Here is a 21212-nt window from a genome sequence, read left to right on the forward strand (position 1 = left end):
TGTATGAATGATGCTATACTTCTTCACATTGATTCGCTCACCCCCCCCCCCCCTCCCTCCCTCCCGCCCTCCTTCATCCACAATGTACCCCATCCACCCCACCTCCCCAAAATAGAACATGAGGTCACATGCAAAAAAAAGTCCAAAAAAGGTCAAGCTAAGTTCAAAAAGGTCAGTAGGCGGAGACCAGGTTATGATCAGGTGAGCTCAGAAAAGACATCAGAAAACAATGACGGGACGATGAGACTTTTTTGTATTTTTTTGGTTTTTGGACGCCACGCCACAGAGACATGCTAGGCAAACGATGAGCTAACAGGCATGGAGATGGGTTCTATAGGAAGAAAACAGGGGAGAGGAGAGTTACACACAGGACAGAGAGCCAGGGCACCACATTACTACAGCATTAAAATCAGGGGAACAACACACAACAAAACAACAAAACAACAATGCAAACCACCAGGCCATAATGGCAACACCACTCACTACACAATTGGCCATTTTTTTTTATCTATCATTATTTCATTTTTTTTGTACAAAAATGATTTACAATTTGGATTAATACTAACAGACATTTACACACACATTTACAGTACAAACACACTATCACACACTCATACACAGAGCACCCAAAGTTATATCCATCAGTACCACATGCTTCTAGAGAGCAAGGAGGATGGATTGTCATTTGGGAGAAACTGTTTAAAAGTTTTTGTACAGTACAAACGAACGAAACATACACGTGAACAAAAAAACGAAACGCAAGGAAAGGTTGAAATTTGACAGGTGTGAGAGAGAGAGAGAGAGAGATAGAGAGAGAGAGGTGTGTGACAGTGAAGGGAGGTGAGTGACAGTGAAGGGAGCACAGACAGAGAGAGGTGTGTGACAGTGAAGGGAGCACAGACAGAGAGAGGTGTGTGACAGTGAAGGGAGCACAGACAGAGAGAGGTGTGTGACAGTGAAGGGAGCACAGACAGAGAGAGGTGTGTGACAGTGAAGGGAGCACAGCCAGAGAGAGGTGTGTGACAGTGAAGGGAGCACATACAGAGAGAGGTGTGTGACAGTGTAGGGAGGTGTGTGACAGTGAAGGGAGGTGAGTGACAGTGAAGGGAGCACAGACAGAGAGAGGTGTGTGACAGTGAAGGGAGCACAGCCAGAGAGAGGTGAGTGACAGTGAAGGGAGCACAGACAGAGAGAGGTGTGTGACAGTGAAGGGAGGTGTGTGACAGTGAAGGGAGGTGAGTGACAGTGAAGGGAGCACAGATAGAGAGAGGTGTGTGACAGTGAAGGGAGTTGTGTGACAGTGAAGGGAGCACAGACAGAGAGAGATGTGTGACAGTGAAGGGAGGTGTGTGACAGTGAAGGGAGCACAGACAGAGAGAGGTGTGTGACAGTGAAGGGAGGTGTGTGACAGTGAAGGGAGCAGAGACAGAGAGAGGTGTGTGACAGTGAAGGGAGCACAGACAGAGAGAGGTGTGTGACAGTGAAGGGAGGTGTGTGACAGTGAAGGGAGCAGAGACAGAGAGAGGTGTGTGACAGTGAAGGGAGCACAGACAGAGAGAGGTGTGTGACAGTGAAGGGAGCACAGACAGAGAGAGGTGTGTGACAGTGAAGGGAGCACAGACAGAGAGAGGGGTGTGACAGTGAAGGGAGGTGTGTGATAGTGAAGGGAGGGGGGTGACAGTGAAGGGAGCACAGACAGAGAGAGGTGTGTGACAGTGAAGGGAGCACAGACAGAGAGAGGTGTGTGACAGTGAAGGGAGGTGTGTGACAGTGAAGGGAGGTGTGTGACAGTGAAGGGAGGTGAGTGACAGTGAAGGGAGCACAGACAGAGAGAGGTGTGTGACAGTGAAGGGAGCACAGCCAGAGAGAGGTGAGTGACAGTGAAGGGAGCACAGACAGAGAGAGGTGTGTGACAGTGAAGGGAGGTGTGTGACAGTGAAGGGAGCACAGACAGAGAGAGGTGTGTGACAGTGAAGGGAGCACAGACAGAGAGAGGTGTGTGACAGTGAAGGGAGGTGTGTGACAGTGAAGGGAGATGTGTGACAGTGAAGGGAGGTGTGTGACAGTGAAGGGAGGTGAGTGAGCACAGGGAGGTGAGTGACAGTGAAGGGAGCACAGACAGAGAGAGGTGTGTGACAGTGAAGGGAGCACAGCCAGAGAGAGGTGAGTGACAGTGAAGGGAGCACAGACAGAGAGAGGTGTGTGACAGTGAAGGGAGGTGTGTGACAGTGAAGGGAGGTGTGTGACAGTGAAGGGAGGTGTGTGACAGTGAAGGGAGGTGTGTGACAGTGAAGGGAGATGTGTGACAGTGAAGGGAGGTGTGTGACAGTGAAGGGAGGTGAGTGACAGTGAAGGGAGCACAGACAGAGAGAGGTGTGTGACAGTGAAGGGAGCAGAGGCAGAGCGAGGTGTGAACCTGGCTCTGTTCTAGAGAATTCTACAGTTCCGAATTTCAGAAGACTACTCAACAAGGTTCTATTCTAACGGATTCTGTTCTTTGTAGGAGTCCAATAACTTAACGATAGGCAATAAATAAAATCATTTTTTTTCTGAGGCAGTAAGAATTTTGTATAAAAATAGAACTGCTTTTTTTACAAATAAAATGTACAGGCCTGTGGCTTTCGCTACTTTGAATTTCTTTTTTTATCACTCAAGAAACATCAAGTATTTTCAGTTAACTTCCCACCCATACATTTTTTAATCTTATAGCCTTCATCAGATTCTGGATGTTACTTTGAAAATGTTCTACACAATATCCCTTTCAACAAAGACCAATGTGATCTGACCCAGAAAATCATAGTTTGCTAACATTGTTTTAGCGTGAAATAAACATTCTCCACATTAAGAAATGAAAATGACTGGAGTCCTGATAATAATGAAATAGAGGAGTGTATGGGATGCTGTCGTTGACTGACTAACAGGTGAGAGGCCACTAAGTTTCGTTTTTGAACCCTTTGTTCCATGGTGTCTGTCAGCAGGCATCAGGGGTCAGAGAAGCAGCGGTGGTTGGCCCGGAAACCAACACCAGGAGGTCAAGGGTCATGTGCATATCGGTGCTTGGTGTGTCAGAAATGAACCCTTTATCTCAGCAATTTATCAGGCCTCAGGTTCACAAAGAGAAAAAACAAAATCATATAGGTTCTGGTTTTTTTTCTTACTCTGTTTTTCGAGTAACGAAATTCTTCTGATAATAGTATATAAATAATCACGTAGAAAATTAAATATGTTTTACAACTGAAAAAGCTACCGATGATAGCTACTTTTTTTTTTAAGTGGTACAAAATAAAGGTGGTAATGGAAGCATTCATGTGAAAGATAATACAAAAAAAAATCATAATAGTAATAATAAATAATACTGCTGAACACAAAAGCTAAAAATAAAATAAAACTCAAGGAGAAAGTAGTGTCTCCCTCTGGTGGTCAAATGTTGTCTCCCCCCTCCCTCCACTTCCCTCCCCCAGTCCCTGTGTAGAGGTCGTGGCTCGTATGAGGACTTACCCTAGCAGTGGTAACATGGGAGCAGATAGGCCCTAGTGCTAAGATCAATATGGTTTGCTGTCGTTCTTGGAGCGCTTGAGCTGCACCTTCAGCCTCTTCATGCCGATCTGGAAGCCATTCATGGCCTGGATGGCTGCCTGCGCCGACACGGGATTGTCATAGCTGACGAAGCCTGGGAGGCAGAGAAGGAAATGGACCGGGTACAAGAGAAGAGAGAGGGAGAGCGAGTTAGAGAGAGAGAGAGGGTGCACTAACAGAAATACAACATGTCATTCATACACAGGTGTTGTGTGTTTTCAGTGTGTTTGTGCTGGCGGACTAACAGGAATACAACATGTCATTCATACACAGGTGTTGTGTGTTTTCAGTGTGTTTGTGCTGGCGGACTAACAGGAATACAACATGTCATTCATACACAGGTGTTGTGTGTTTTCAGTGTGTTTGTGCTGGCGGACTAACAGGAATACAACATGTCATTCATACACAGGTGTTGTGTGTTTTCAGTGTGTTTGTGCTGGTGCACTAACAGGAATACAACATGTCATTCATACACAGGTGTTGTGTGTTTTCAGTGTGTTTGTGCTGGCGGACGTACCGAAGCACTTGCTCAGGTTTGTCTGTTTGTCAATGAAGACTTTGGCAGAGACCACGTTTCCAAAAGGCATGAACATCTGCAGGATGTCCTGGTCCCCAAACTCCTGGGGCAGGTGGTAGATGAACAGGTTGGCACCTTCAGGCCCTAACAGGAGAGAGACATGGGACAGTAGCGGGTAAGGGTTAAACCCAGAGACAGAGTGAAGAGATTATAGAGAGTTAATGCATACGTCTTTAAACCCACTATGCTCTCCCCTCTACCCTCAGTGCCCAACCTGTTTCTGGCTACCCGTGGTTAGTATCGTTGTTGCATTAGTAATCTCACTAGAAAGCTTCTTGTGCCAGTTCGACTATTGCAGTCGGTTCTGGCTGTATTGGGAGTGCATACCTCTCTCCCAACACTCCACCGCTTGATTCCTTCACTTCCCCCTCAACTCTCCAGAACCCCCTCCACCCTCCTGTCTCTTCCCTTCCCCTGACCCTTCCCTCCGCCCCCTGGCTCCACCCCACGCCCACTGACCCTCTTTCTGGCTGCCGGCGGCACCTTGCTGCTGCAGCAGGGACTGGCTGTAGAGGGTGGGCAGGGCTGCGGCTGCATACTGCTGGATCCCTGAGTAGGCCTGTGTGAGCGCGTCCATGGTGCCCGCCGTGCCGTTGGTCAGCCCCGCGCCGCCCAGGCCTCCGTTCAGGGCCGCCATACCTGAGAGCATTTGTGCAACTTTACATAAAACCCAACAGTACAAAAAGAAGAGTGCACTTACTCATTAGAGCTCCACTGCAGGTTGTGTTTAATCACACACACACTCATTATACATACAGTACACACACACACACACACACACACACACACACACACACACACACTCAACATACACACTCACTCACTTTACACTACCGTTCAAACGTTTGGGGTCACTTAGAAATGTCCTTGTTTTTGAAAGAAAAGCACATTTTTCGTCCATTAAAATAACATTAATGTTGTAAATGACTATCGTAGCTGGAAACGGCTGATTTTTTATGGAATATCCACATACAGTGGGGAGAACAAGTATTTGATACACTGCCGATTTTGCAGGTTTTCCTACTTACAAAGCATGTAGAGGTCTGTCATTTTTATCATAGGTACACTTCAACTGTGAGAGACGGAATACATTTTTTTTAATAAAAAAAAAATGGAGAGACGGAATCTAACACAAAAATCCATACAATCACATTGTATGATTTCTAAGTAATTATTTTGCATTTTACTGCATGACATAAGTATTGCAAGTGTTATTTAATGAAGCTGCCAGTTGAGGATTTGAGTGGTTCTCAAACTAGACACTCTAATGTACTTGTCCTCTTGCTCAGTTGTGCACCGGGGCCTCCCACTCCTCCTATTCTGGTTAGAGCCAGTTTACGAGATCTACAGTTTCTTGGCAATTTCTCGCATGGAATAGCCTTCATTTCTCAGAACAAGAATAGATGACGAGTTTCAGAAGAAAGTCCTTTGTTTCTGGCCATTTTGAGCCTGAAATCAAACCCACAAATGCTGATGCTCCAGATGCTCCAGATACTCAACTAGCCCAGGATAACAGTTTTCAGCTGTGATAACATAATTGCAAAAGGGTTTTCTAATGATCAATTTATCCTTTTAAAATGATAAACTTGGATTAGCTAACACAACGTGCCATTGGAACACAGGAGTGATGGTTGATGATAACGGGCCTCTGTACACATATGTAGATATTCCATAAAAAAATCAGCCGTTTCCAGCAACAATAGTCATTTACAACATTCACAATGTCGACACTGTATTACTGACCAATTTGAGGTTATTTGAATGGACAAAAACAAGGATATTTCAAAGTGATCCAAACTTTTGAACGGTAGTGTACATGCATACATAGACACTCATTCACTCAACATACATACACACTCATTCACTCAACATACATACACACTCATTCACTCAACATACATAACATACGCAATGTAAAACACATTTCAAAACATTTTGTACAGGATATGTAGCTATATGCACAAAATATTTATTTCATCTGTCACACACACTCACACACACATAATACACTTGTCCTACACGTAATATACATTAAAACACATAACACAGAGGTGAATGGAGAGCCTGGCCTGACCCATGCAAACTGGAACACCACAGCAGAAACAAGCAGCCAGTCACTGAAATATCACCATGACAACATCCCCCCCACACACACACTGCATGACACGCACAAGACACTCAAGGCCTAATGTACGAGTTTAACATCCACACTTCAGAACCCGCTAGTGTACTCAAGATCCAATATCTCAATGGCGTCGCTCAATCTATCGCTCTCTGACGTTTTCACCGCCCACACGGAGGAGAAATCACCTCACTACTGTTAGACCAATCAGACCCCAGACCAACAGTGCCAAACACCGATCAAACAGCACGTCCCTGGCATGCCCCCGTCCTTATTTGGCCATTTAGAAGGTAACGACGAGCAGCAAGGTAAAGAAGGACAGCTACACTTGTTAGTGTGGCTTCACTGCCTAGCAGGGCAACAGTCTGAGGGGATCGATATTCCCAAATGACCCGCCGCCCGCCACCATCTGACAGAGAGGTAAACGATGACCACGGTGCTGGAAATTATAGGTCACTCATTTATTCAGGAATAATTGCACCGTTGACCTTTACGATTCAATTAAAGCCTAGATGTGCTTCAATGAAAGAAGGAGGGGAAGATCAATGTGAAACTGGCATTCTCATCGTGTTTGAGCGGAGGGGGGATTTATAAAGCGGATATGGCAACTGTAGAAGAAGCAGGAAAAGGTCAAGGGAGAATATGTGGAGAATGGGCTGGTTTTACAGGATCTCTGCTGTCATAACAACCCTGATTAAGGCTGCACACTTTGACTTTCCCCCAGAGGTGTAGCAGGACATGACAGACACTCAGTGTGGCCAGAGAAACTCACTGGCATGGCCTGCTACGACTCATCTCATAAATGTAGACTTATATACCTGATTAAGGCCACTTCCGTATTCTTTGTTCTTTTCAGAATATCTTCTTCTCCACCTCTACTAAAAGGTTTTTCCTGTTTTTTGGTTGTTGAACAAATGAACCTCTACTTACACACGAGTGTGCAGATTCACTAGTGACATGTACACGACCCCCGCGCAGACGTGAAGCGACAACATAAACAGCAGCACTCTTACAACAGGCACCACCCCGTGTGACACAACCAGGAAGCGGATGGGTTCATGAATAAATGGATGGATGTATTGGTAGCCGTGGTCTTTGTGAGGATGTGGTGGGTTAGGGGGTGCAGCCTGGAGCATAAAGCCAGGCTGAACAGGTGATTTCTCAGGGAGCGGACACAGAGGGACGCCACATGGCAACCACGGGCATAGTTTGAGGGTCACAGTGACAGATGTTTGGATCCGGGACTTGGGTGGAATTTGATAGTGTTTAGAGTAACGTCTTTAGATCATTACCAGTATTATTATTCATGTTTGTAACACAGACTGGAGGTGGTTTCTAGATATGACGTTCCTCTGCAACAGCAGCGTATCCCTGTGTCCGAGTGATGGCGATGGCGGTGGTGGTGAGATGAGTGGTGAGCGGCCGATGGTCGGTGAATACTCACTGTTGACGCTACCTGCTAGTGCATTAATGTTGTTCAGACCCATGGTGGCGCCAGCCAGGCCCTGCAGAGTGCCCAGAGAGGTCAGAGAGTTCATGCCCGAGGAGTTGGCTGTGGTGCCCGCTGTCGGGAAGAGAGGATACCAGGGGGAGGAGGAGGAGAGGAAGGAGTGGGCAAGAGAGGGAGGGAGAGAAAGAGGAAGGAAGAGAAAGACAAGCACGCGCGTTAGAGAAGCGGAGGCATCCAATTGGACGTTTTAGTGACATAAGCAACAACATCCTCCCTGCTCAGACAAACTGGAGCTGAGAGAGTGACAGGCAGGAAGTAAATCTCTCTGCCCTCATTCAACACTGAGTGTCCTAGAGAAATGAGAGTATCTCCCAGGTAACAGTGTACATATAAAGATCCCTCACACATGTGAATGCAGAGCACGATGAACACAGTAGTTGTGGATGCGTGTTTAGCGATGAAAAGGTGAGGGACTCGGTCGTTTCTTCGTGAGGCAGTCGTGTAATGACCAAACCTAAAGCAGGCAGACAGGCAGGCAAGAGCGAGCGCAAGCAAGAGTGCCAGACAACCTACTAGACCCTTCACTAGACTCCTGTTCAGGATCCCACGGTATGGCAGAGATATATCTCAGCAAACATTTGACATGTTTTTTTTACAAGGTTAATTTAGCCCTAGAACGGAGACACAGGCACACACACAGACGCGATCGTGACACACACATAGACAGGATCGTGACACACACAGACACGATTGTGACACACACACAGACACGATTGTGACACACACACAGACACGATTGTGACACACACACAGACACCATTGTGACATACACACAGACACGATCGTGACACACACACAGACACGATTGTGACACACACACAGACACGATCGTGACACACACACAGACAGGATTGTGACACACACACAGACACGATTGTGACACACACACAGACACGATTGTGACACACACACAGACACCATTGTGACATACACACAGACACGATCGTGACACACACACAGACACGATTGTGACACACACACAGACACGATCGTGACACACACACAGACAGGATTGTGACACACACACAGACACGATTGTGACACACACACAGACACGATTGTGACACACACACAGACACCATTGTGACATACACACAGACACGATCGTGACACACACACAGACAGGATTGTGACACACACACAGACACGATTGTGACACACACACAGACACGATTGTGACACACACACAGACACCATTGTGACATACACACAGACACGATCGTGACACACACACAGACACGATTGTGACACACACACAGACACGATCGTGACACACACACAGACAGGATTGTGACACACACACAGACACGATTGTGACACACACACAGACACGATTGTGACACACACACAGACACCATTGTGACATACACACAGACACGATCGTGACACACACACAGACACGATTGTGACACACACACAGACACGATCGTGACACACACACAGACACGATTGTGACACACACACAGACACGATCGTGACACACACACAGACATGATTGTGACATACACAGAGACACGATTGTGACACACACAGACATGATTGTGACACACACAGACACGATCGTGACACACACACAGAGACACGATCGTGACACAAACACAGACACGATTGTGATACACACAGACATGATTGTGACATACAGAGACACGATTGTGACACACACACACAGACATGATTGTGACACACACACATAGACACGATCGTGACACACACACAGACACGATCGTGACACAAACACAGACATGATTGAGAAACACACACAGACACGATTGTGACACACACACAGACACGATCGTGACACACACACAGACATGATTGTGACATACACAGAGACACGATTGTGACACACACACAGACATGATTGTGACATACAGAGACACGATTGTGACACACACACAGACATGATTGAGAAACACACACAGACACGATTGTGACACACACACAGACATGATTGAGAAACACACACAGACACGATTGTGACACACACACAGACATGATTGAGAAACACACACAGACACGATTGTGACACACACACAGACACGATCGTGACACACACACAGACATGATTGTGACATACACAGAGACACGATTGTGACACACACACAGACATGATTGTGACACACACACATAGACACGATCGTGACACACACACAGACACGATCGTGACACAAACACAGACATGATTGAGAAACACACACAGACACGATTGTGACACACACACAGACATGATTGTGACACACACATATAAAAGAAGAGATCATGAGGGACAAGAGCATGCCTAAGTTCTGAATCGTCCCTAAGTACAATGTGGGTGAATAACAATTGTCCTTCACAGACAGTCGTTTATTTGATTGTCCAGAAAGTGTCCATATTCCAGTAGACATAATGTCCACACACCCCTCTAAGTCACGCTTACACTGCATCAGAAAGATTGGATATCTTAAAATAGACTTAGTACAAATGAAAAGCAAGACAGTCTCTCAATGGTAAATTGTCTGTCTTTATCAAATTGAGACTAATATTCAGTCAAAATGTCATTGACGGAGAGTGTCGCCTTTCATTGGCACTGAGCAGAGTCTGAGCATGCACTAATAATGTAGCTCTAGTATCCACAGAACACACGAGAGAGAGAGAGAGAGAGAGAGAGAGAGAGTGAGCGAGAGAGCAGAATTCACATTTTAACCTATGCTAAGCAGATGGGTGAAAGGAGGGAGCAGGACAGGCAAAGGGTGATGGGTTCATGAGAGAGAGACACTAAACAAAGCTCTTATTCACGCTCTGTTACTTGGCTACTCCAGAAAAGACAGCAACCAGGGAACTGGAGGAGCAAGGCAGGGAGGACGAGAGAGATGGTGAAGAGGGAGAGAGAGAGAGGACAAATGGAGAATGGAGTAAAATGAGTAGAGAGAGACAGGAGGGCAAAGAAAGAGAGAGAGAGAGAGAGCAGAATAAGAGAAAAGCAGAAAGAGAGAGAGAGCAGAATAAGAGAAAAGCAGAAAGAGAGAGAGAGCAGAATAAGAGAAAAGCAGAAAGAGAGAGAGAGCAGAATAAGAGAAAAGCAGAAAGAGAGAGAGAGAGCAGAATAAGAGAAAAGCAGAAAGAGAGAGAGAGAGCAGAATAAGAGAAAAGCAGAGAGAGAGAGCAGAATAAGAGAAAAGCAGAGAGAGAGAGCAGAATAAGAGAAAAGCAGAGGGAGAGAGAGTAGAATAATAGAAAAGCAGAGAGAGAGAGAGAGCAGAATAATAGAAAAGCAGAGAGAGAGAGCAGAATAAGAGAAAAGCAGAGGGAGAGAGAGCAGAATAAGAGAAAAGCAGAGAGAGAGAGAGCAGAATAATAGAAAAGCAGAGAGAGAGAGCAGAATAAGAGAAAAGCAGAGGGAGAGAGAGCAGAATAAAAGAAAAGCAGAGGGAGAGAGAGCAGAATAAGAGAAAAGCAGAGGGAGAGAGAGCAGAATAAGAGAAAAGCAGAGGGAGAGAGAGCAGAATAAGAGAAAAGCAGAGGGAGAGAGAGCAGAATAAGAGAAAAGCAGAGGGAGAGAGAGCAGAATAAGAGAAAAGCAGGAGAGTGAAGAAGAAGAATAGAAGGAGAGAAGAGTGTCTCAATGTGACCTAGATGAACCATCTCCTCCAGAAAACTCCTGACTGCTGTCTGTCTGTCTCTCTAGTCACCAGACCCTGGCCACGTCCAGAGATCACACACGACACATAAAGGTGCCAACAACCATCCCTCCCCCGGAAACAACTCCACTGCACTTAAGGTTCCCGTGTCTCAGAGGGCTTGTGAAGCGAAGAGACGAGTCACTTTAAAGGCACAACAAATCCACACATACAACCACACACACCCACCCACCCACAGACAACTCTGTCTGCGAAAACCGATCACAGACGACATTGAGCTGTAGTACTTTTTACACACAACGCGTGGGACACGGAATGATATGGCCGTATAGGTGTGCACGTCACATGACACGGTGAGGAGGTGAAGTGCTGTCAGACAGACACGCAGGCAGGCGCCGGGACGGACACGGCATGGGGTCTCCACGGTAACAACAACACGACGCATGAACAAGAGATGGCGGACACACACCATGGAGCGATATCTTGTGGGTGTTGACGGCAATGACTACTGATGGTGATGAAGATGGTTCGATCATCAGCAATGATGACGAAGAGGATGGTATTGCTGACGACAGTGAAAAGGATGGTGGTGGTAGGACAGGAGGGCAGGTGTCCCCCGCGTTTGACCCCCCCCCCCTCTGAAGCGGCGTTACCTGGGCTGGCCAGCGCTCCGAGGGAGGCCACGTTGGAGGACAGGGGGTTTGCGTTGGGGCCGGCTGAGTTTTGGGCCGCCGCTGCCGCCGCTGCTAAAGTGGCCAGGTTCTGCAACTGCAGAGCACTCATACCTGGAGGAGAGGAGCCAGAGAGGGTGTTGTCAAACCTGGGGACCACGTCTGGACCGCATCCGAAACCGGGTGCTAACCGCGTGGGCGCCGAAGGAGTCTACTCGGGCTGACGAGCTGAGTGTTACTCATGAATAGTGGTTGAGGTGGAAAGTGCTATATAAATACAATACTATCGTACTATCTTAGTTCACTTTTCGGGGGGGGGGGGGGGGTATGACCAATCCAAGACAGAGGAGATCCTGACAACTGTGGACCACAGACAGACACGGACGGGCTGGACTTATACTCCTGCAAGGGGGAAGAGAGACGACACTGGCAACCGCCTGTCCAAGCTCTTCCATAAACACCTGTGGAACATCTCTAGACGTCATCTACCCTACTTTGTCGAGCTTCCTGTTTGATTCTATTGTTGTCTTTTACAGATAACAACGTGTAGCATAACAAGGCATACATTTGGACTCTACATGAACATAGAGCAATGTTCTCTCTGTGCCGTGAGGTTTCTGGAGGCAGTAAATAATGTACCGTATGCAACTCTAGTCTAGTATGTAGGCTAACTGTAGCCTGGTTTACTCATTAGCTACATGGCATTAGCATATGGGCCATCACTTAGGCATAATTAATGAGGCCATGCCAGCTTCTGACTGATGTTAAAGTAACGACCATTAAACACCTGCAGGGGTGGTCAACCTCGCACCTGCACTGTGTGTGACAGTAGCGTGTGTGTGTGAGAGAGAAAGTGTGTATGTGAACCGTTAGAGAGTGTGTGTGTGTGTGTGTGTGAGAGAGAGCAAGTGTGTATGTGAGCAGTTAGGGAGTGTGTGTGTGTGTGTGTGTGTGTGTGTGTGTGTGTGTGTGTGTGTGTGTGTGAGACAGGAGCGTGTGTGTGTGAATAGAGAAATATGGCGTAGTAGATTGGACATATGCTGAAGTGCTGTTTAGCTTACTGAAAGACAGCTGGTCAAGGCTCCATAAGGCAGACAGACTCACTCTGTAGGACAGAGCAATGGAGCCCCAACGACCAACTCACAGAGAGAACTACGCCCGTTTATAGAACACTCCTGTGGACCCAGGAAAAAGGGGCGGACACCTTGTCAAATGCGAGGTATGTGTCGTATATACAGTCTGAATGTATATACAGTACCATGAATACACACAATACACACACACACACAACATCACATGAACGAGACACCATGAAGAAGATTTTGGCACCTGGGTGAATGGTTAAAGGGCGTTAGGATGATTCTTTTTCCACTAACAGTTTTCATTGGACGAGATGGCTCAACCCAGTATGACTAATAAAGAGAAGGCGCTAGTATGATTGGTTAGTGAGGTGCTCGTGTCCCGATTGGCCCGTCTGACAGCGTGGAAGAACAAGCGTTGAAATCTTCTGTCTTCTCTTCTTCCGGGAACAGCCTGATCATAATTTTCCGTTTCTGTGGTTGCCGTGACGACCGGTCTGGACAGGAGGTGTGTGTGTGTGTGTGACGCAGTCACAGTGCGGACTTCTCATGCGATAAACAACACGTGTACATCCGCCAGCTGTCTGTTGTTGCCTGCTCATATACATGCTGTTGTCTACTCATATACATGTTGTTGTCTACTCATATACATGTTGTTGTCTACATGCTGTTGTCTACTCATATACATGTTGTCTACATGCTGTTGTCTACTCATATACATGTTGTCTACATGCTGTTGTCTACTCATATACATGTTGTTGTCTACATGCTGTTGTCTACTCATATACATGTTGTTGTCTACATGCTGTTGTCTACTCATATACATGCTGTTGTCTACATGCTGTTGTCTACTCATATACATGTTGTTGTCTACATGCTGTTGTCTACTCATATACATGTTGTTGTCTACTCATATACATGTTGTTGTCTACTCATATACATGTTGTTGTCTACTCATATACATGCTGTTGTCTACTCATATACATGTTGTTGTCTACTCATATACATGCTGTTGTCTACTCATATACATGCTGTTGTCTACATGCTGTTGTCTACTCATATACATGTTGTTGTCTACATGCTGTTGTCTACTCATATACATGTTGTTGTCTACATGCTGTTGTCTACTCATATACATGTTGTTGTCTACATGCTGTTGTCTACTCATATACATGTTGTTGTCTACATGCTGTTGTCTACTCATATACATGCTGTTGTCTACATGCTGTTGTCTACTCATATACATGTTGTCTACTCATATACATGTTGTTGTCTACTCATATACATGTTGTTGTCTACTCATATACATGCTGTTGTCTACTCATATACATGTTGTTGTCTACTCATATACATGTTGTTGTCTACTCATATACATGCTGTTGTCTACTCATATACATGCTGTTGTCTACTCATATACATGTTGTTGTCTACATGCTGTTGTCTACTCATATACATGTTGTTGTCTACTCATATACATGTTGTTGTCTACTCATATACATGCTGTTGTCTACTCATATACATGCTGTTGTCTACTCATATACATGTTGTTGTCTACTCATATACATGCTGTTGTCTACTCATATACATGCTGTTGTCTACTCATATACATGCTGTTGTCTACTCATATACATGCTGTTGTCTACTCATATACATGTTGTTGTCTACTCATATACATGTTGTTGTCTACTCATATACATGCTGTTGTCTACTCATATACATGCTGTTGTCTACTCATAAACATGCTGTTGTCTACTCATATACATGTTGTTGTCTACTCATATACATGCTGTTGTCTACTCATAAACATGCTGTTGTCTACTCATATACATGTTGTTGTCTACTCATATACATGTTGTTGTCTACTCATATACATGTTGTTGTCTACTCATATACATGTTGTTGTCTACTCATATACATGTTGTTGTCTACTCATATACATGTTGTTGTCTACTCATATACATGATGTTGTCTACTCATATACATGCTGTTGTCTACATGCTGTTATCTACTCATATACATGTTGTTGTCTACTCATATACATGCTGTTGTCTACATGCTGTTGTCTACTCATATACATGTTGTTGTATACTCATATACATGCTGTTGTCTACTCATATACATGTTGTTGTCTACTCATATACATGCTGTTGTCTACGTGCTGTTGTCTACTCATATACATGTTGTTGTATACTCATATACATGTTGTTGTCTACTCATATACATGCTGTTGTCTACTCATATACATGTTGTTGTCTACTCATATACATGTTGTTGTCTACTCATATACATGTTGTTGTCTACTCATATACATGCTGTTGTCTACTCATATACATGCTGTTGTCTACTCATATACATGCTGTTGTCTACTCATATACATGTTGTTGTCTACTCATATACATGCTGTTGTCTACTCATATACATGCTGTTGTCTACTCATATACATGCTGTTGTCTACTCATATACATGTTGTTGTCTACTCATATACATGATGTTGTCTACTCATATACATGCTGTTGTCTACTCATATACATGCTGTTGTCTACTCATATACATGCTGTTGTCTACTCATATACATGCTGTTGTCTACTCATATACATGTTGTTGTCTACTCATATACATGTTGTTGTCTACTCATATACATGTTGTTGTCTACTCATATACATGCTGTTGTCTACTCATATACATGATGTTGTCTACTCATATACATGCTGTTGTCTACTCATATACATGCTGTCGTCTACTCATATACATGATGTTGTCTACTCATATACATGTTGTTGTCTACTCATATACATGCTGTTGTCTACTCATATACATGCTGTTGTCTACTCATATAGATGCCTTTAACCTCAGAAAATAATCTCCATTTCCAAGAAAACACAGTTCTGTTCTTCACTTCACATCCTGGACATTATAAATATATTTAGTAGCACATTGTGAAAAACTTGTTCCAACCAGTCATCCTGATAAACAACATCATTCTTGTAAAACACATCTCTATAAGACAATTTCTAATCTTATTAGCATAGCCCTTTTTAAGAAACGAATTTGTCACAGAGTGCTTAAGTGGTAAGGAAAACCTCCTAAAGGAGAAAGAAACCTGAAGAGGAACCAGACAGACCCGAGAAGCGCTCATCTTCTTCAGTCTGACCATTGTTTCACACTAACACTTTGATAAAGCATGATGAAAGCCACGGTATGTGCTGTGTTAGAAGTAGTCCCTATGCTATTGCATAACACACGGTATGTGCTGTGTTAGAAGTAGTCCCTATGCTATTGCATAACACACGGTATGTGCTGTGTTAGAAGTAGTCCCTATGCTATTGCATAACACACGGTAAGTGCTGTGTTAGAAGTAGTCCCTATGCTATTGCATAACACACGCTATGTGCTGTGTTAGAAGTAGTCCCTATGCTATTACATAACACACGGTAAGTGCTGTGTTAGAAGTAGCCCCTATGCTATTACATAACACACGGTATGTGCTGTGTTAGAAGTAGTCCCTATGCTATTGCATAACACACGGTATTTTTCCACTCTGCGGATGGAGGGCAGCACTGTCGAGTGGCTTTGTCACTTTGTGGGTTTAGAGTGGAGCGGATGACTCAATCAGGCTCGGCTGAGTGGAGAGACACTGATCTGACCCTACACTCTATACACTCAGTCAGTCAGTCAGTCAGACACACACACAGATGGGAGGCCTAATGCCACTTAATCAAGCGAAACAGGTTATAACATCATTCCCAAGAGCAGGGGTGTTCAACTCCCACCCTACGAGGTGCAGAGCTGGCTGGTGTTCTGATCTGCCTGATCATTAATTGCACCCAATCAGTCCCTGCTTAGAGGGCAACAACGGAACAAGGCAGTGGAACTGGCTTCGAGGTCCAGAGTTGAGTTTGACGGCCCCAGAGGATGACTAAGATTAGGAGACACAGCTATTTGTATGTGACAAATCAAATTGGATTTGATTTGGTTTGACTAGAGAGCAGAACAGAAGACTCATCAACGCTACCAGTTTACCATCACTTTAATATGGACAGAACCGCTATCTATAATATCAAACGTCTCTGCTGTACCTGTTCATAAAGACTGAGATCTAAGGAAGCTATTCGTGTGCAATGGCTACACTTCGTCTGGCATGTCAAACAGCAGAGAGCCCAGGTCCTGAAAATGCAACATTTACAGTTGAAGTTTACATACACTTAGGTTGGAGTCATTAAAACTAGTTTTTCAACCACTCCACAAATTTCTTGTTAACAAACTACAGTTTTGGCAAGTCGGTTAGGACATTTACTTTGTGCATGACAAGTAATTTTTCCAACAATTGTTTACAGACAGATTATTTCACTTATAATTCACTGTATCACAATTCCAGTGGGTCAGAAGTGTAAATACACTAAGTTGACTGTGCCTTTAAACAGCTTGGAAAATTCCAGAAAAAGATGTCATGGCTTTAGAAGATTCTGATTTACACAATTTGAGTCAATTGGAGATGTACCTTTGGATGTATTTCAAGGCCTACCTTCAAACTCAGTGCCTCTTTGCTTGACATCATGGAAAATCAAAATAAATCAGCCAAGACCTCAGGAAAATTGTAGACCCCCACAAGTCTGGTTCATGCTTGGGAGCAATTTCCAAATACCTGAAGGTACCACGTTCATCTGTACAAACAATAGTACGCAAGTATAAACACCATGGGACCACGCAGCCGTCATACCACTCAGGAAGGAGACGCATTCTGTCTCCTAGAGATGAATGTACTTTGGTGCGAAAAGTGCAAATCAATCCCAGAACAACAGCAAAGGACCTTGTGAAGATGCTGGAGGAAACAGGTACAAAAGTATCTATATCCACAGTAAAACGAGTCCTATATCGACATAACCTGAAAGGCTACTCAGCAAGGAAGAAGCCACTGCTCCAAAACCGCCATAAAAAAGCCAGACTACGGTTTCCAAATGCACATGGGGACAAAGTTCGTACATTTTGTAGAAATGTTCTCTGGTCTGATGAAACAAAAATAGAACTGTTTGGCCATAATGACCATCGTTATGTTTGGAGGAAAAAGGGGGAGGCTTGCAAGCCAAAGAATACCATCCCAACCGTGAAGCACGGGGTTGGCAGTATCATGTTGTGGGGGTGCATTGCTGCAGGAGGGACTGATGCTCTTCACAAAATAGATGGCATCATGAGGAAGGAAAATTATGTGGATATATTGAAGCAACATCTCAAGACATCAGTCAGGAAGTTAAAGTTTGGTCGCAAATGGGTCTTCCAAATGGACAATGACCCCAAGCATACTTCCAAAGTTGTGGCAAAATGGCTTCAGGACAACAAAGTCAAGGTCTTGGAGTGGCCATCACAAAGCCCTGACCACAATCCTATAGAAAATTTGTGGGCAGAACTGAAAAAGCGTGTGCGAGCAAGGAGGCCTTACAAACCTGACTCAGTTAAACCAGCTCTGTCAGGAGGAATGGGCCAAAATTCACCCAACTTATTGTGGGAAGCTTGTGGAAGGCTACGTGAAAAGTTTGACCCAAGTTAAACAATTTAAAGGCAATGCTACCAAATACTAATTGAGTGTATGTAAACTTCTGACCCACTGGGAATGTGATGAAAGAAATAAAAGCTGAAATAAATCATTCTCTCTACTATTTTTCTGACATTTCACATTCTTAAAAAAAAGTAGTGATCCTAACTGACCTAAGACAGGGAATTTTCACTAGGATTAAATGTCAGGAATTGTGAAAAACTGAGTTTAAATGTATTTGGCTAAGGTGTATGTAAACTTCCGACTTCAACTGTATCAGAAAGAGGAAGCTCCAGTATTGGGGCTATACAGCTGGCAGGCTGTGCTGTGTACTCTGGGCTGTATAGCTTTAGGGAGCCTCTGTATGCCGCCTGGGCTGAGCTGGGCTGGGACTCTATCGTAAGCGCTAGCTAGCTAGCTGGCTCTAATTGAATGCTCATTGGGGTAATTGAGCCTCTCACAGCTCTCCGACTCCTCATGCTGAAGACTGGGACCAGATGTCACTGAGCTGTCTCATATCTACTGCCAATCACGTACGGTTGCCCAGCGACAGATGGACGGCCAAAAGGATTCCGGAATGCAGCCGCGATTTCGCTTCCAGTTCCAAGTCCCTGAGCGTTTCTGTAGGTGTGTGTGTGTGTGTGTATGAGAGAGAGTTCTAACAGCCATTCACTGAGGTAAAAGATCCTCAGAGCCCATCCTCACTCAACTACACCACATCAACCAACATTACGGGCTCTTAAAAATGTCCCCGTGTCCAGAACGCTCAACCCACCTACTTTGCAAGACACAGATACACATTTTAAAAACTTGAGCCAATGAGCTTACTACTTTAGGAATACATTATTTCTGCCCTGCAACAACCAGTTCCTGAAATCCGTCGAGTTTTGCACTACTTATTAGAATGTATTTTTTCCTTCAGCGGTGCTGGCAATTACAGTACTCCTGTGCCGATAGCTGCTATAAATATTCCCCCCTCTGCTTCTCTCTGTCAGCCAGCTAAACAGTCTACAATTAGGAGCTGACAGCTTACTGAGCACCCAAGGAGAGGGAGAGAGCGAGAAAGAGAGAGAGAGGGAGGGAGAAAGCGAGGAGCGTAGGAGGACGGGAGAAAGAGGGGGGGGGGTGACAGGGGGGGGGGGGGGTTCAGAGAAAGCAATTGAAGGAAAGAAGGAGAGGAGATACAGAGACAAAGGAGAGGGACAAAGAGGATAATGGATGGAGAGAGATAGGTGGGAGTGTGTGTAGGAGAACATGCAGAGGAAAAGACAAATGAGAGGGATGAAGAGGATAAAGGATGGAGAGAGACAGGTGGGAGTGTGTGTAGGAGAACATGCAGAGGAAAAGACAAAGGTGACCAGCAGGGGGAAACAGTGAGCAGAGCTCCTCTCTCATCTCTCTCTATTTTCCTTCTGTGTTGCCTTAGTGCCGGACTAAACATCCCTCCTTTGAGGCCTGGTACACTCTTCTGTCCTGATGGATAACAGGCTCAAGACAAATCTGAACAACAGCGATATCTTAAAAAACTACAGCATAGTTTCTACAATATTAGTCAGTGTGTGTGTGTGTGTGTGTGTGTGTGTGTGTACATCTACTGGACTCACCTGCCATCTGTTGGATCCCACTGAAGGCTCCAAGGTTACTGGAGGAGGTGGCCTGCTGGAGCAACTGAGGGAGAAAGAAAGAGAGGAGAGAAAGAAAGAGAGGAGAGATAGAGAGAGAGAGAGAGAGATAGATAGATAGGAAAATAATAAAAGAGAGAGAAACAGAATGAGGAGGAATGATTGGAAATACAAACAGTGATCACCCTCACTATCATTTCTCTGCTAGTATCCTCATGATCTTGGTAGCATTACTGCATGTGGGCTATAGGCTATATAAACATTGAATATGACATCTACTACTGTGCATCTAACCACTGAGTCCCTGAGACATGTACAATTTCAGAATAGAACACAGAGTAACTGTCAAAAAAAACTCAAAGGCTTATGTACATTTACTGCAGTACATATACACCTAGTACAGCTATTTACACTTTTAGGAAAGATCCTAGCTGTGATGACGGGGACTCAAGGAAGAGTAGACTGGTCTGTTTCAGAGAATTTGGGGACAGAAGGTTTCAGAGTGAAAGAGGAAGAGGGTCAGTTCTGAAAGAGGCTACCGAAGGAAGGGGGTCCTAAGAATGAGTTGAGAGGGTGGTTCTGAAAGAGGCTACCGAAGGAAGGGGGTCCTAAGAATGAGTTGAGAGGGTGGTTCTGAAAGAGGCTAGTTGAGAGGGGGTTCGAAGGAAGGGGGTCCTAAGAATGAGTTGAGAGGGGGTTCTGAAAGAGGCTACCGAAGGGGGTCCTAAGAATGAGTTGAGAGGGGGTTCTGAAAGAGGCTACCGAAGGAAGGGGGTCCTAAGAATGAGTTGAGAGGGGGTTCTGAAAGAGGCTACCGAAGGAAGGGGGTACCGAAGGAAGGGTCTAAGAATCCTAAGAATGAGTTGAGAGGGGGTTCTGAAAGAGGCTACCGAAGGAAGGGGGTCCTAAGA

At 44.9% G+C, this 21212-nt stretch overlaps 1 protein-coding gene across 18 annotated transcripts in view; it reads right to left on the reverse strand.

The window, feature by feature from the left end:
* Nucleotides 1-230: 230 nt before the first annotated feature.
* LOC115120621 (CUGBP Elav-like family member 2) overlaps nt 231-21212 on the reverse strand; it is a 297017-nt gene continuing 276035 nt past the window's right edge. For 7 of the 18 annotated variants that reach the window (XM_065021634.1, XM_065021630.1, XM_065021625.1 and 4 more), the window contains 6 exons: nt 20284-20347; nt 7720-7839; nt 4613-4792; nt 4094-4237; nt 3499-3670; nt 231-331 (listed from right to left, as the gene is read on the reverse strand). In XM_065021634.1, the coding sequence (XP_064877706.1) occupies nt 3543-3670; nt 4094-4237; nt 4613-4792; nt 7720-7839; nt 20284-20347 (636 nt within the window). In that variant the 3' untranslated portion in view covers nt 231-331; nt 3499-3542. Of the gene's footprint in view, nt 332-3498; nt 3671-4093; nt 4238-4612; nt 4811-7719; nt 7840-20283; nt 20348-21212 lie in introns of all 18 variants that reach the window. The other 11 variants (XM_065021642.1, XM_065021629.1, XM_065021628.1 and 8 more) reach the window with 6 other exon arrangements.

The sequence above is a fragment of the Oncorhynchus nerka genome, linkage group LG8 (genome assembly GCF_034236695.1).
Source record: "Oncorhynchus nerka isolate Pitt River linkage group LG8, Oner_Uvic_2.0, whole genome shotgun sequence".
Lineage (NCBI taxonomy): Eukaryota > Metazoa > Chordata > Actinopteri > Salmoniformes > Salmonidae > Oncorhynchus > Oncorhynchus nerka.